At 38.4% G+C, this 16,721-nt stretch overlaps 1 protein-coding gene across 1 annotated transcript in view; it reads right to left on the bottom strand.

Annotated features, from left to right (window-relative positions):
* Positions 1–15,912, bottom strand: part of PGR (progesterone receptor) — a 34,857-nt gene extending 18,945 nt beyond the window's left edge. Inside the window, exons 1-3 of the mRNA XM_053457887.1 lie at positions 14,464–15,912; positions 12,243–12,394; positions 2,803–2,919 (exon numbers count right to left, since the gene is read on the bottom strand). Of these exons, the coding sequence (XP_053313862.1) occupies positions 2,803–2,919; positions 12,243–12,394; positions 14,464–15,470 (1,276 nt within the window). The 5' untranslated portion in view covers positions 15,471–15,912. The remainder of the gene's footprint in view (positions 1–2,802; positions 2,920–12,242; positions 12,395–14,463) is intronic.
* Positions 15,913–16,721: the final 809 nt, after the last annotated feature.

The following is a 16,721-nucleotide window of genomic DNA, read 5'->3' as shown; positions in this document are numbered from 1 at the left end:
TTGATACTAAATCATGCAAAATAATTTGTTTCTTTCACATTTTATGTAGCGGTGCACATTTCAGTTAAAAGTAGACGTGGATAATCACCAGTTCAAACAAAAATGGGAACATTGTCTATTCTCCAAATGCCAACGCTGCCAGATTTTTGATATAATTTACGGCACTAAAGTTTGAGTGCTTTCAAGTTGACTAGAAATGTGAGAACTGTATCCCTGCCTCCCATAATGCACCTGTGGTAATACTTGCCAACTACCAGGGGTTAGCTTTAGGTTAGTGGCGCCTGGGTGCAGTATTTCTTTGTTGCTTCCCCCGTAACTTGAACAAACACAAACACACAGACAGAATATGCTCACACATGCTAACACAATACTCTCATACACACACACTAACACCATACTCTACGCTCATACAGCAACACACACTCATTCTAACACCCTATGCTGGAAGGAACTCAATATGCATAGCTTGGTGTGCAAAATGTATCTGGCTATAAAATATCCTTTAAATACAAGGAAACTGCTTTTTAATATTAATTTTTGTGAACTTAAGGATTAAAACAAATAAACACGCAATTAAAATAAACTATTATAACATGCTAATAAGGCCTGGATTTATACGTAAATATGAGGATCGCCTAAATGTTGATGTTGGCGTCAGTTTCCTTTTCAAGGATAGGAACAGAGAGTGCTTGAAGTATGTGGAGTGCAGGGGAGTAAAGCCGATAAGGAGAATGATGAAAAGCTTTTCTCCTGAGAGAAAATAGCAGCAGAATGCAAAAACGGAGCCAGATACATGCAGTGTATGGGATGACTAACCGGATGAATGGGAACGTAAAGCACACGGGTAAAGCTATATGGAGTGTAATAGCATCTATAATGGTCAATAAAGATAAATGGAAATTGCACTTGCAGGCCCATATCAATATAGAATTGTTGAGAACAAAATTATGTTTCTTCTAGCCAGTACAATAAGTCTTCAACATTTTCAATAAGCCACACATTACTATTACACATTACTATATTATTATTATTATTATTAAAGTCAAGACTTAAAACCAAACTGTCTAGCAGGGCCTTCATTACAAAGTATGAACCTAGGGCCCAGGCCCCCACCCTATCTCAAGTTCATCCTCTATATTAAAATAACCTACCCCCTTTACGCTCAGCACCTCATGTTAACCCTTTAACGCTGACAGAGACAAAAGTCCCGCTTGGTGGCTTGGGCCCTATGTTCATACAATGGGCCCAAAATTGTGATGATGGCCCTGTTGGACAGTTTAAGTTTTAACTCATCAACAATCACATGCACAGTTACAGACATATTTACAAAGGCAATTTGTTACAGCAGTGCTTCTCATTAGGGATCATATAAATGATCCCATTGGAGGTGATCTAAGACCCCTTAATACCATGTGAGTTTCTCCTCATTTAAAAGTAAATATAAAAATATAAAAAATTAATAGAAATAAAAAGTAGCAAAAGAAATAAAATAATGGCACCTCAGTAATGTCATAATGGCAAAAGCAGGGCCCTCTTTAGTAATGTATAAGTTTGTCTCAGTCTGACAGTTCTAGTTTTGTCATAACCCTTGAATATATGTTTTGCAAGACGCGCTATATACATAAAAGATAATAATTTTAATAATAAAAATAATAATAATATGCAAAGACCGCAAGGAGATCTCCAGTCTGCGCCCTGGCAGACCAGAGCACAGAATGGTTTTAAATGCTTTACTTTGCAAGAAAAAAAAGAGGAAAATAAAATACAAAAAAATATTTAAAAAATCAATAAAATACTCCCCAAAACCACTCAAACCACCTCAGTAAAAATATAAACGTTAAAAAAAAACCTGCATTACCGATCTACCCAAACATACTGAAAAAAGTAAAATATACAGCAGGTTATGGGAGTGCTTTCACCCTTTATTCCCTTCTAAATCATAAAAAACTATGCATGTCGGCTATTATTGTACTCTGGGAATGTTGCTGAGTATAAATTAGGGTTGCTTTTGGCACAAACCCTGTAGATGCCTTGATTAATTTTTGCATCAAATATAATATTGTGCATCACACCACTTATCATAAAATAATTATTACTCAGCCCTGGACTGGCCATCTGGCACACCTGGCAAATGCTAGGTAGGCCACTGGCCATCGGCACTCCATACTTCATTATCAGGGGTCCACTGGCCTTAAAGTGTCAGGGCTGCCTTGTTATTACCTGTACGGCCCTTTTATTACCAATTATGAAGTATTGAAAATATTCAATAGCCATGAGAAGTGACATAAAGGAAAATTTACTAAATCTGCAATTTTTACAAAAAAAAACCAAACAAAATTGAAATTGCAAAAACCTAAATATTTTCCTATGGATGTATTTAAATAAATAGTAAAACTAAAGAGGCACTACATTGTTTTAGTATTAATACAACAATTTATTACACTTTACATACAAATATTTATGTGCGGTTATAGTTGCAACCACCAAAAAGTCATACAAACATACTTTTGCCATGCACTGGATAGAGGGGGCCGACTTTTGGACCCCCCTGCCTATATGTAAGGATTGAATATAAAATGTTTTATTAATTGTAAAAGTATACATAAATTCCTTTAAAAATGGACACAAAATGTTTCTGTACGTATAAGCCGCGGTGAAGGATGCAAAGAAAAATGTACACATACCAGATGTACTGGTGTACCAGATGTACCCATTGAACACCTTCGAGACAACACCTTCGAGACAACAAAAAGCAAAAAAAATTCCAGGTGTACCTAAAAAAGTATATAAAACGCTTCTTACCTCCAAGGACCATACCCGCCTGACAACATTTCCTCAGACGGCAGGAAGGACAGTTCTTTCTCCGGATTTTATCGATAATGCAGTCATTTCTTCCCGCACATAAATAATTGTGCTGTCCTGAAACAAGCAAGAAACAATATTTAAAGTAATTTATAGTCGCTTATTATGTATCACTTATGTTTTGAATATTTAGTCTGAAAAAAATTCATGAAATTAAATTAGAAGCTGATTAAAAAGGTCTATGCTCTGCTGGGTTGTTCCAAGAATATGAGACTTATATGTTTGTTATTTGAAAGAATATGAAGGTCCTTTTTTAGGGTCACTGCATTAGACTGGAGGGTCCCCCATTTTGGAAAAACCTGAATACAAGTTGAGCCCCCATTGATATCAAACCAACACGGTCAACTCTGGACAGACCTGGAGGCAAGGGAGACTGGGTCAGGGGGGAATTCTCACACACAAGCATACATTCATGCTCACAAACACTTATACGCTTTCCCTGCTTACCCTCTCCCTCGTTCCCTCACTTACCCCGCTTAGTTCAGCTGCAAATCTTCTTTGCCTCTGGCACACTGTGCGAGCAGCCTCACGTTTGACCGCAGGGTCACGTAACCTCACATTATGTGACCCAGCCCTGTTCCTGTCTGCCTGGACTATTCCAAAATTGCTCACAAAGGGCTGGTCCGACATGGACTGGCTCAGAACAGTGGTTAAGAACAATTTTGGACCGGTCCGGAGGGCAATTGTGGCACCACCCACGCTCTTACGTACGCCACCGGTGCTGATCCCCATATCCTTTAATAGCCAGTGCACTCCCATTATTTGGGGCCGTTAGAGGGAGATCCATGATCTCCACAACTAGCCCATGCCCCCGAAAAGAGATTTTGGGGCTAAATCATGCTTTAGCTGCTAGTCTCCATTGGGGGCTATGTAGTTGATATTCGGGGGCTTTAGTCCCCCACACAAACCCCCCCCCACACACACACAATACTACTGAACTAACCTCTTAAAAGATTTTGAAACCAGCAGACTAATTTTTTTATATTTGTGAATTTATTACTTTTGCTACTAGATTTATCAAGGGAGGGGTCTAATACGCAGTTAACCAAAGCATTGTCTCTAATATTGTTGTTATACATTTAATCGGTGATTAATTTGGAGCATACACCAGTGTGACCAGTTTATTGTTTGGCTCGCAAACCATTATTATATATCTGCCTTTAGGATCTAGGTCTTCAATATCTAATTTTTAACCAAAGGTTCTTTGAGAACATCATCGATACTCCTCTCTTTTTTATCCTTTATTGACGCACATATATATGTATAGATTTACAGTAGTTACTCATTCTGTACACATAAATATGATGATAGTTTCTAAGGTCTTAAATTTCAGTGTAAAGGTTATACTTGTATTTATTTCATTTTCTATCAAGGGGATCTGGACACAGTTTTACATCTAGTTTGCCTTACTTAAATGTAATTCTTCAACTACTTTGATCTCGTGTGACAGCCCAGAGGTTGATCTGCTTAATTGACAACAGTGTTCTCTACAAGGCCATTGACATCGGAGAAGACCAAGAGACATCAGTACATGAGTCTCAGAAGTTATTGTTCATTACTTGTTTATAATAGTTGCCTTGCACTGGCAGTTTAATTATAAAAGCCTGGATCTTAGGTGACTCATTAAATTGAGCCTCTTATGTCTACGTATGCAACCTACCCAAATTTCCTTAAAAAAGTATTCATTAGCAATCAGCAACTTGCATTTTACAGAAGACGGTTTAGTTACCTATCTGCAGTACTATTCTAGCTGCTTTGTTATAGTTTTTTAAAACAAAAAATGTATTAATTTTGAATGCGCCATACTTTCCTATGATTGGCTATGTTTTAATATGAATAGTGCGATTCATGGCTTTTCAACGTATTTGTCGTGTATGTACCGTATTCCAAATTCCGAAATTCCCAAAAGCTTGTTTTGTTCACAATTGTGATAAAAGATTTAAAACAAATCAAATCACACAATAATTAAACTCAATATACAAATTTTTTTATGGGATATGTTGTGTTTGGTAGCACAAGGTTATGTTATTGAGGATAATGTGTCCAATTGTATAAATGCAAAAGGTGAGTATCGCTGTTTGTGTTATTAAATTCTTTTGCTGGACTAATATTTGAGATTCTAGGTCTAGCACAAGAATACAAATATTGACTTTACGGAATGGTCGGAATCTCTCTGTGATATCTTATGACTGCCTTGTAGAATTCCAGTGACACCATATTCTTTTTTAATAATTTCACATGTAATGTTTGAAATAGGTATTTTCTACGAGAATGCCTTTCCGTCTAGTTTCTGGTATCTTAAAAGGAAAGATTACAGGATTTACAAACTCTGAAGTGATAATCCAGGATATTTTCAGGTATATTCCTCTAATGACTTCAGTGAGAGGTTTTTCTTAAAAATGGATTATGAATGTTGTATTGTGTTACACCTGACAGCCTAGATAAGTAAAAATCTAATTAGTCTTTATCAGGAAATACTAAATCTCAATACTGCATTTAAAGTTTTCTTTTTTCAAAAATCCATAAAAAAAGTTGAATAGTTGTTTTTTGTGTTTATATACCTTCCTAAATAAGCATTCACATTTAGATCAACGGGAACATTCAGAAATAACAATATCCTTAAAGTGTAAAGCCCGGATATCAAACAGGGAGAATGAATGCAGAACCATGGCCAACAAGTGACCATGGTATCCCCCAAATCATTATAATTCCTTGCCAAGCCACTCAAGAAAATCCAAAATAGTTCCCATGAACATCTATATGAGACAAAAGACAGCCTATATAGCACACTATTAATGCACTTACCACATGAACATAGGGGTCAGGGTCATTTATTTTTTCCAAATGTGGCATTTAGGTGTTGATTAAGAGTAGCAGGAGGAGTCCAGAAGCAAGCAGAAACCCCCAATAACACAATGTGGGTTATCCTCTAAATATAAGGATAATCCTGACGCAAAGTTTCAAAGGAGGTCTTATCAACTGGACCAGCTTTAGAGTTTCAAGGTCCATTAATAGACTACGTCTTCGGCTCCCCTGGTCTTTTCTGTGTTGCTTTTATATTGTCCATTTGACAAAAAATGTATTAGACAGGACTGACTTGTGCACATTGAGTATTGTTGTTCTGTCCTTTGTTTTCAGACACTATATTCTAGGGACTTTTGCTTGGGATTGCCTCCCTGGGCTGAATGGTGCCAGCCTTCCACTGTAGAGCCTGTGATGTTCCTCCATAATGCATTGTAATATAAGAGAGATGAAAGATTCAGCTCTCCTGCAAACTCATGGGTTTGTGAGTATATATACCCATATATATATATATATATATATATATATATATATATACCCCTAGTGTTGTTCTTCCCCGGGGGAAGAGTTTGACAGCTAGCATCATGACTCTGGAATTGGTGACACGGCTGAAGGCTGAAAGACTTCTAGCCAACAAATGCCTGGCTGGATTCTCCTGTTTGGTAAAGGGGAAGGATAATAAACGCATCTATTTCAACTCGTAAGAGGGTAAAACATGTAGAGTATTAAAACATTCTTGCTGAATAGAATCAAATATACACCTAAAAGGTGTAAGGAAACATAAGAACACAAATAATTTCTCTTTAATATTTTCTAATGTTTTCCACCTTCTATATTAGGAAAAAAACACATGTGGCTCCTTTAAACCGTTATGAATTTACTAATTACTTCTCTACTGAATAATAGCATGAGTTCCCCAGTAGCAGCACCGATGGTGTATATCACATGCTAGTTCTAGGCTTGAATCTACAGTTTATAGTTTAAAAGGGTACATTCTGCAAATGGGGATCCATGAACAGCATACAAGATCTAAGGTGGCAAATTTATTTCCATCCAGAGAACAGTAATACAAAAAAATTATCAGAAAAAGAGCGAGCTTGTGTCAAATATCACAACGTGCTGCTAGAAATTCATTACCGGCATCACCTGCCTAGTAATAATTAGGCAAAACTAGACAAGAACCAGTGCACTCTTATGAATAATGAAAGTAAATATGTAATGTGAAATTGAAAAAAAGTGTTATAATAAACCAAACACTTCATATATATATGTTGATAGTAAATATATGAAATGTGTGTTAATTATACTTCCAATAGTATCTGTGATTAAAATGTGATAAATTAGTGAAAATGAAGTAAAAATAACTCTAATACCATCAAAGAATTATATAATAGAATCCAAAAAATTATTAATATTGAAGTGGGGTAATTATAGAATTACAAATAACTACCCCCCCCCAAAAAAAAAATATACAAAACATAAAAAGAAGAAAAAAAGAAAATACACCAAAAAAAACAGTTTTTTCAGCAGCTGTAATCTGGTCCTGATACTGGATTCTTGTTGGGTTTACTACATCATACTGCTTGTTGTTTTTTTATCTACAAAGTAATTACAATACTTGTCATTGTAGATTACCTACATGAGTTTAAAATGGGAAGTACCATGTATAAAAGTATAAAAAACCACAGCATATCGGCCGTGAATAATGCAAATCGCAGTGTTGTTCTGGACATTTAAACCGTCCGGCGCTAGCCAAAGAGTATCTGCTTTTTTTATTTTCAAAGGAATTTGTTTTTCTAATAGTCCATCCTTGAACATTACAAGTAGTTCTTTCTCTGCAGGACTGGAAGTGCAGATTGCAGTAAATAAATGTTTAATTTCCACAAACTGACCCGCAAAACAGAGAATTGAGTTAATAAAGTCAAGGACGCGCATACTTAGTCATGAATGCCTAACCTACTGTGCTTTAAAGAGGGTCTTATCTTAAATATGATTATAATATATATATATATATATATATATATATACATACATTCATGCATATATACATTCATGCACACACACACATACAGAATAGCTTGATGTCCTTTTAGTACACACCAGATAATGTTGTATAATACTTACACGGATAGTCTCTGCATTGTTATAGCATCATAGCTCTTTATCTGCTGTTCAAGGTACTCTGCTGGCTCCATGTAATATAATTCTGTAAACAACTTTTGACACAGTGATGTAACTGTTCTGTGTCAAAGTCTTCTTGGAAACGTTTAGTAACTGTTGCCAGATTTGTAATGGATTAATTCATGGGCAAAATCCCAGAGCCCCATGTATTTAGTGGGTTCCGCTCTAGCACATAGCTCAACAGAAAGCACAATGGCGTAACGAAAAAAGCAACTAATTTTTGGGGGGCCCCGAGCGCCTCCTTTAAAGTGCTGCTTCACAAGCCTCCTGAATAAAAGCACACATGGGGGAAACGGGTCACCGGAAAAGTTTGAACGTTTGCCTGCACCCTGCAGCACTTTGAAAAACTGATTTAAAATGCAAAGTATCCAGGTGGCTGGAGGTAAACTGCCAGGAATGAAAGGCTGAGGAGGCATGGGTTTGAAAAGGATTATTAAGACTTAGTAGCTTTTTGGCAAGACAGAAACATGTTTTTAGGCAGCGATGTAAATCATTTTCTCACAGGTACAGTTAATTCAGTTAAAGGGCCATTTTAGAAAAATCTAGCTTTAACATCACTTCTGCCTCTGACAATCTCTTGGTCCAGAGGGGCAAGTAAGACCAAGTGGCACCTCGGCCTCTCCTCCATACACACACACGCACACTCACCTTTACCTACAGCCAGACTACAGCCCTGCTCGCAAACTGTGCAAGCTGCCGGGATACCACAGCCGGGTCATATAATATAATGCTATGTGGCCCCACTGAGTTACCCCCTCCCAAAGCCTGCCGGCCCAAGTTTGACCAGGCCTGGCTCCAGGGGCCAGCTCACTCCTGTTCCCAAACCCACAGTTAGGAATGTATATAAATCCTACCGGCAGCCCAAGCAGGGTGTTATAACGTGACTCCTGGGCCCCACTTGAATTGCATTAACATTCGGTTAATTAAGTATCTGCAGGACGATACCTCAAAATCTCAAAATTTTTATAATACTAGGGTGAAAAGAAAACATGATTGTACATGCATACATATATGTATTGAATATAGGTGTAATAATTAGAATTGGGGGGTAAACTTTAATAATATGGCAGTTTCCCTTTAAAAGGGATAGAGATGAGGAACTACCTGGAGATGAAAATCGGTCCTGGCCCTTTAAGGCCAGAGGCTGATAAATGACATGAGCGCGGAACACGTGCTGCACACTTTGACACTTTTCTGCCCTTTTTCCCCCCACAAAAGTTAAACGAAAGAATAGTTTATTGCAAATCACAACAATAAGTTTATGACACTTTTAAGTGGAATATCGATTTGGATGGGCGGATGGATTATTATGTAGGAATAACAAATAAATATAACGCTGGAAAGGGTTTGGGGCAGGTTTTCCCTTACAAAACAATTACTGCAGTTTTTCTGAAGTAATACTGCAGTTTTTTGGACATGCAAAAACTGCAATACTGCACTTTTACTGCATTATTACTGCACATTTACTGCACTTTTTTTTAGATTGCAAACCTACAGTTGTACTTCAATGTACTGCAGCTTTATTGCATTTGTACTTCCGTACAAAAATAACTGCAGTAAAACTGCAGTACAGTGAAGTACAAATGCAGTAATACTGCAGTAAATGTGCAGTATTGCAGTTTTTTCATGTCCAGAAAACTGCAGTATTACTTCGGAAAAAACTGCAGTAATTTTTTCGTAAGGGATTTAAAAAAAGCCGAAGGGAGGGTTGTTACCCCTGCTAGGATTTTAATTGAGCCATATATATTGTGATATATATATACCGTATTGGCCCGAATATAGGCCTCACTTTTTTTCCCCACTTTAAGTCTTTAAAGTGGGGGTGCGGCCTATATTCGGGGTCTAGCGCCCGACGCCCGGGACATGCAGTCCCGGGCGCCGGGCAGGCAGCGGGGTTAGGATACAGATCCCCCGCAGCGGTGCAGGGGACCTGTATCCTACTGTCTGATACGCTCAGACAGCCTCCCCTGCCAGCACTTCCCATGGGGGGGTCCGGCACGGGAGGTTGTCTAAGCGCATCGTCCGAACGTCCGCACGATGCATTTTACACCCCCCCCCCCGACTTACCAGAGCAGACTCCCGGGTGTCTTGCAGGGCCGGCGGAAGACATCTACGCAATACGCGTATACAACTTCCGGTTCCGGCACTTCCGCTGAGTGCCGGCACCGGGAGTTGTATACACGATGTGCATAGATGTCCCCCTCCGGCCCCGCAAGACACCCGGGAGTCTGCTATGGTAAGTCGGGGGGGGGGGGACAGAGTGGCAGCATATCTCGGGGGGGGGACAGAGTGGCAGCATATCTCGGGGGGGGGACAGAGTGGCAGCATATCTCAGGGGGGGGAGAGGACAGAGTGGCAGCATATCTCGGGGGGGGGGAGGACAGAGTGGCAGCATATCTCGGGGGGGAGGACAGAGTGGCAGCATATCTCGGGGGGGGAGGACAGAGTGGCAGCATATCTCGGGGGGGGGACAGAGTGGCAGCATATCTCGGGGGGGAGAAGACAGAGTGGCAGCATATCTCGGGGGGGAGAGGACAGAGTGGCAGCATATCTCGGGGGGGGAGAGGACAGAGTGGCAGCATGTTTTTTGGTGCTTTTTTAAAGAAAAAAACGTTTTCTTTAAAAAAGCACCAAACTTTTAGGGTGCGGCCTATATACGGGGGCGGCCTATATCCGAGCCAATACGGTATATATATATTGTGAAAAGCTCTGTCAGGTGGGGTTTTTTTATTCATATAGCTCTATGAAAATCTATTAAAGAAATCCAAGGCTTTTCCATAAGATTGCACAATAGACAGAGCATAAAATATTTAAGGCTGTGATTATACGCCGCACATTTGGGAAGCCAAATGTTACAATTACTCCTAAAAAAATAATAAGCTTTGTACTAAAAATCCAAGAACACTGGAGAATAGAGCTTGGGTTTGTGCGCCGGATACAAAGTAAGTAAAGAAAAGAGTTTATTCAAAGAACAGACTTCTTGGTTTTGTGTTCCGTGGAATACCTTTGTTGGGAGATGTTTGGGGTCGCAGTTGGGTGTCACTCAGACAGTTCTGGGTAGTATATATTTTAAGATGCGGAAGTAAACTACACAATACAGTCCCTCTGCGTATGATTATTAATCTAATACGTATTTATTCATAGACATGGGACATTTAAGCGTAATTAACCAATTATTTATTATTATGATATCATGCATAATGATCATGAAGGAAGGACCGTTATACACGATATTTAAAACTCTTCAGACCATCATGGAACTTGTAGTTGTAGCTTAGGAGAAGATCCAGCGTTGGTGGTCGGTCGTGAAGAAGGTGCTTTTTTATACATGTATTAATAAACATAATAATTGAATAATAATAATAATAATAATAATAATGTAACTATTAATGTATTACCTGTTAATGTATTAAGTTTTAACTGGTTAATGATTAACTTATTACTATTAATAACGTATTACTGTATTAACGGCATTACTGTGTGTTTAGGGTAACCAGATTTCCCGTGTAACAGGCAGGGATGGCTCCGGGGGGGGGGGGGGATTTGGTGGGCACGACGTTAATTGCAATTGATGAAAATGGATAATTACACATAAAGGAAGGAATCACAAGTTTGTCAATGAAGAATAATCAGTATTTTACCTTCCCTCATCCTCTGAGGGGCTTAGACCAATGGGGGTCCTAAGCAGCTGCTCAATCTCGTATCTGGTATCGCTGTCCCTTATGGAAAGAGTATACCACTTGTCTACGTTAGATTTCTTACTGTCATGGGTGTCAGTCATGTGATATTTTGGATGACTTTCTCTCCTTATACGCCACATTTAGATCATTCTATACGCCAATGCTAATGAAGTCCTTTCCTCCATAGACTTTCATCAGTCAGAGGGTCTGTCTAGGTGATTAAGACTGGGCCATTCTATTGTTTACCACAGGCAGTACGATAGGGAGTCAGGGTGTGTCTAGTAGATTGGGCTAAGATAACAAAACTAAAACACATACAAATGTCGTTTATAAATGTATTTTTAACCCATACTAGGAATTAAAAAAGCTAATAATATGCCAATAGACTGAATAAGCGTACAAGAGCAAATTAACAATGCCGTCAAAACCGGCAATATACAATTTGTAATAAGATTGTACAGAAGGAGAAGAGGGCCCTGGTCTTGTGAGCTTACAATCTAAAAATGTTTAATAAACATTTCAGAAATGACTTTCCTTTTTGAACCAATTATGAACGTTGTGGTTACTGAAAGGTGAAAACCGGAGACAGAAATAATTATCTAACCCCACTAGATTCTTCGACATAAATATTTTTTCAGGGAATGCTTAATTTTGTGCTGCAGTCATGTGACACAAAAAGAACGCACCGATTTGCACCATTGTGAATGAACCTCTCACCTTCTACAGCTCGTTTGAAGAACACTTTGCAGCTTCCGCATGTGACCACGCCGTAGTGACATCCTGAGGCCTCATCTCCACAGATCAAACAGATCTTCTGCGGTAACGACTCAAAGCTGTATGGGGAACCGTGCTCCGGATCACTATCGGCCCTGCGGATAAAAGAGATCACACAACAAATAATGTATTTTAAAGCAGATCTGTCACTTTGCCCAAATATTACAGCTCTGCGGTACAGTGGGGCAGCTACATGAGACAATGCACAAAGATCGGGACTTTTTCATGACAATCGGGACTGTTGGGAAGTATGTAAAGCAGTAAATATGTGTTAGAAACATCTTAACACCCCTTTGACTTCATCCGCACGGATTTTCCTCCCCATCGAGTTATTTCTCCCCAATGTTGTGTTACTCTCCCTCTTTACTGTAAGGATTGCAACAGGTTTTTCCTTTAGTATTTTTTTGTCATGTTTTTATGTGTTTTTTAAAAGTAAACATTTAGTGTTTATTGTTTGTTATAAATGTTTAGATTGTAAGCTCTTTGAGCAGGGCCCTCCTCACCTGTTTCTTTAAGTCAAATTATTATGTTATATACTACTTGTTATGTCCTATGTACCCATTGTACAGCGCTACGGAATATGACAGTGCTTTATAAACTATAAATTATAATAATAAATGATAATTAATACAAATTTAATTGAGTGAAAATCATGTCTGTCTTTGTTAACCCTTTATGCGCTATACTTCTATACACTACCAGCAAAGAAAGTTTTTTAATGTTTTAGTTTCTGTTTTGCCGTTTTAAGCCATTCACCTTTCTTGGTCACCCCCTCTTAATAAAATGGTAATTTGGTACAGTTTCAAAATGTGTGTTAGTTTAAAAGTGAATTTAGGATATTAGGTAAATATATCATACCCTCTTTGTTATACAGAAAATGGACTTCACTGAGAGGGAGGTAGATAGGTGGGACAGTCTTCCAGCAGAAGTGGTAGAGGTTAATAAATGGAGGGAATTTAAACACGCTTGAGGCAGGCATACGATTATCCCGAATCTAAGACAAGAACAAGGACTGATTAAGGATTGGGTATTTTACTGCAGAAAAAAATAGGCAGACTGGATGGGCCAATTTGTTCTGATATGCGGACATTTTGGCTTGTGTTAGAGAATTTTATTTTAGATCTCATGATGAAAGTTGAAAAAAATTCTATGTATTTCCTTTAATAGTCCAATCAATTGTTCTGAGCTTTCCGCTCAGCGATTGTTATCTTACACTAGAACTCCTAATGCATACTTGGAATCAATGCTGCCAGGGGTAGAGTGACCCAAGGGCACTTTATGCAAAGAATAAGACTTCTGATATAATTCAATGGAAGGAGACTGGGTCATTTAAAGACTGGGTAGAAAAATATATATTGTTTGCTAGATAGATATCTAAATAGATAGATTTTTTATTCTATTATGATATTTTATAATTATAAATAGTATCATAGTCATTATTATTATATAGTTATATACTTTCAAATATTCATTCTATTATTATATTTTATAATTATAAATAGTATCATAGTCATTATTATTACATAGTTATATACTTTCAAATATTCATTCTATTATTATATTTTATAATTATAAATAGTATCATAGTCATTATTATTATATAGTTATATACTTTCAAATATTCATTCTATTATTATATTTTATAATTATAAATAGTATCATAGTCATTATTATTATATAGTTATATACTTTCAAATATTCATTCTATTATTATATTTTATAATTACAAATAGTATCATAGCCATTATTATTATTATATAGTTATATACTTTCAAATATGCATTCTATTATGATATTTTTGTAAATGTTACCCAGCACAGATATATTACAGTAAAACTTTCAAAAGAAACATTATTTTCAAGAAATATAGGAACTGAATTCAATACCAAGGGCATGTAAAATCAATTAAACAAACATAAAGGATTTTAAATTAAATGTATATTCAAGGTATTTAATTTCTTTTTATGCCCCAAAATGGAAATTGTTAAATTACTGAACATGGCTGCAAAGCTTTGATAATACCACCTTGTGTCTCTCAATGAAATTTACGGATTGTAAGTTGCAAATAAGATAATTATATTTTGTATGATCATTAAATACTTATTAATACACCTCTGTACTAGGTCCCTGACCTTAGTATAATTCACTTTAGTGATCACATTACCTGATAAACTGAAGGTATGGTAGATGCATCTGGGAAAGGCAATTTTCCTTCAGGATTGTTGTCTGGTAGTCAAGATGCTGATGGTCATTTAGGCAAAATGTTTGGTATGGATTCTGGGGTGCAATTGAAGTGGATGGTAGAACATGAGTTGGGGATTGAGCTGCACTCCCTGGGGCTGATCTATAAGAGTCATACACAGCATCAGAGGTACTTTTATACAGAATGAAATCCAAGGGTTGTTCAGAATCACTAGTATTTGCTTGCTTGGGTGGTAACCCATAATCCTGACACATTGCATTTCCTGATGGGGACTTTAATGGAGGAACCCCATCTCCTTCTTTTTTAACTTTGGATTCAGGCTGAATTTCATGATGAAAATAAGAACCTTGTTTGGTGTTAGACTGGGGACTGGTGGATCCAGCCAAATGCTGACTTGTGTTTGGAGATAAAGACTTTTGGTTGTCTCCTTCCAATTCCAAGATCTGTCGTGACTGTGTTGCTGAATACACAGGATTTAGTGGCAATACTGACATGTTAATTGTCTTTAGCTCTTGTGTAAGTGAAGGACAGTTAGTGCTTGAAGCTTCGTAGGGATCCGTTTCTACACTGGTTTTGGTCGTTCCTTTAGGGGGTGCTGCATCTTGGGTGGCTCCTACCTCTCCCTGGCCAGACGGTGTCCTAACTTTAGGAGAGGATCCAAAGATAGAGGTTATTTCAGAGCCCATGAAATCGGACCATGGCAGGAGGTGACCTGAAGAAGATTCCAGGATGGAATCCAGGACACTTTGGAACTCATTGTTATCAGAATTCCCTGGTCCTTCCCCTTTCTGATAGGAGTATTCATCCTCGGATCTCTGATAAAGCAGACTGTCCAATGAAATGGCTGAGCTCTCTGCGACATGTTCAAAGAGGTCCATCTGGTTTCCAGGAGAAGATGGGTATCTGCTGGTTTCTGCTCCTGGGCAGGGCTGTGGTGAACTGGAGCTTGTTCCTTTTTTATTTTCCATGGTTTGTGTCTGAGGGCAGGCTACATCCAACTGGTATCATTGGGGACAGTGGTAATAAGACTCTCCCAGCCAATTCTTCTCTATACAAGAGAGCAACAAGTGTGAGCTCCAGACTGTGCTGCTCCTGTAGTACAAGCAATCCTCTTACACTGGGTACAGGATCTTCATGCAAACCTCATTTTCTCTCCTGTTATCCACACGATACAAATCCAGCTTTCTTCCTATGAAGCCAGGGCTATATTCCTATGCGGGTAACCTCTGCCCATTAGGTGGACTGGCACAGCCTCCTTGTCTCCGTGATGATGCCAGGCTAACTAGCACAGCTCTTCTGTCCCACTGATAGGTGCTGCCAAGCGCAGTGCCAGGGACCTCCTCACCCAGTGCTGGGGGGGGGGGGCAGTCGATGCTCCTGTCGGTTTAGAGGCGAGGTTACTGGGTGGGCACAGCAGGCAGTGCCCCTCTTAATGCCAGCTGCTTACTACTTGGCTCTGTAAAGCTGTAGTGTCACTGATGAGTCTTAGCTGCTTCTTCTGTCTTTCATATCTTAGTGGGGGTTTTCTAGCTCTTATTTTTGTGTAATTTTTCCTTTTTTGTATTTTATTTTATCTACAGGATTATAGTGTAGCGGGGTCCTCCCTGTTGCAGAAGCCGATCTGCATGCCCATTGCTGGGCAAGGAGTTTTACTGCCCCCTTTAGAAGCCCTCTCCTAATATCTAACCTCACTCTGTTCAGCTCACTGCGCTCTGGATTAAGACGGGATGTGTCCTCTATTGCCCCCTAGTGGCCGCAGCTGCAGCTTGCATGAAAAGTGTTTATTAAAGAGATATGACTATTATGACCATGTACAGCTTTACACTTGGCACAGAGAACACTTTCCATATCTGATTATATTAAAGGTGTGTTCAGTTATCCCACTACTACACAGACATGTCATTATAGGGGTGTAGATTGTGGCAGCAACCTCAATGGAACTCTATAAGCTTTGCATTCATTGTTAAATAAAACAATAAATAAAATAATAATAATATCAAAAAACAACAATAATTATTATATGCACTTGTTTGCAACTGGAACTCAGAGGCTTAACCCTTTGCATTCAGAAGTATACATAATGCATTTTCTTTTCTCTGCACTAAGAGCTGAACCTGTAAATCAGAACAGGGTATTTTTATTTGTCTTTTAAATTGATTAACCCTTTGAATGTCAGAGGATTAAGCAATACACGCACTGGCAGTTCTTTATGAGCTAAT

This window comes from Spea bombifrons, chromosome 2 (genome assembly GCF_027358695.1).
Source record: "Spea bombifrons isolate aSpeBom1 chromosome 2, aSpeBom1.2.pri, whole genome shotgun sequence".
Taxonomy (NCBI): domain Eukaryota; kingdom Metazoa; phylum Chordata; class Amphibia; order Anura; family Pelobatidae; genus Spea; species Spea bombifrons.
Note: the sequence above shows the minus strand (reverse complement) of the source record. Positions and strands in the feature narration are given on the sequence as shown.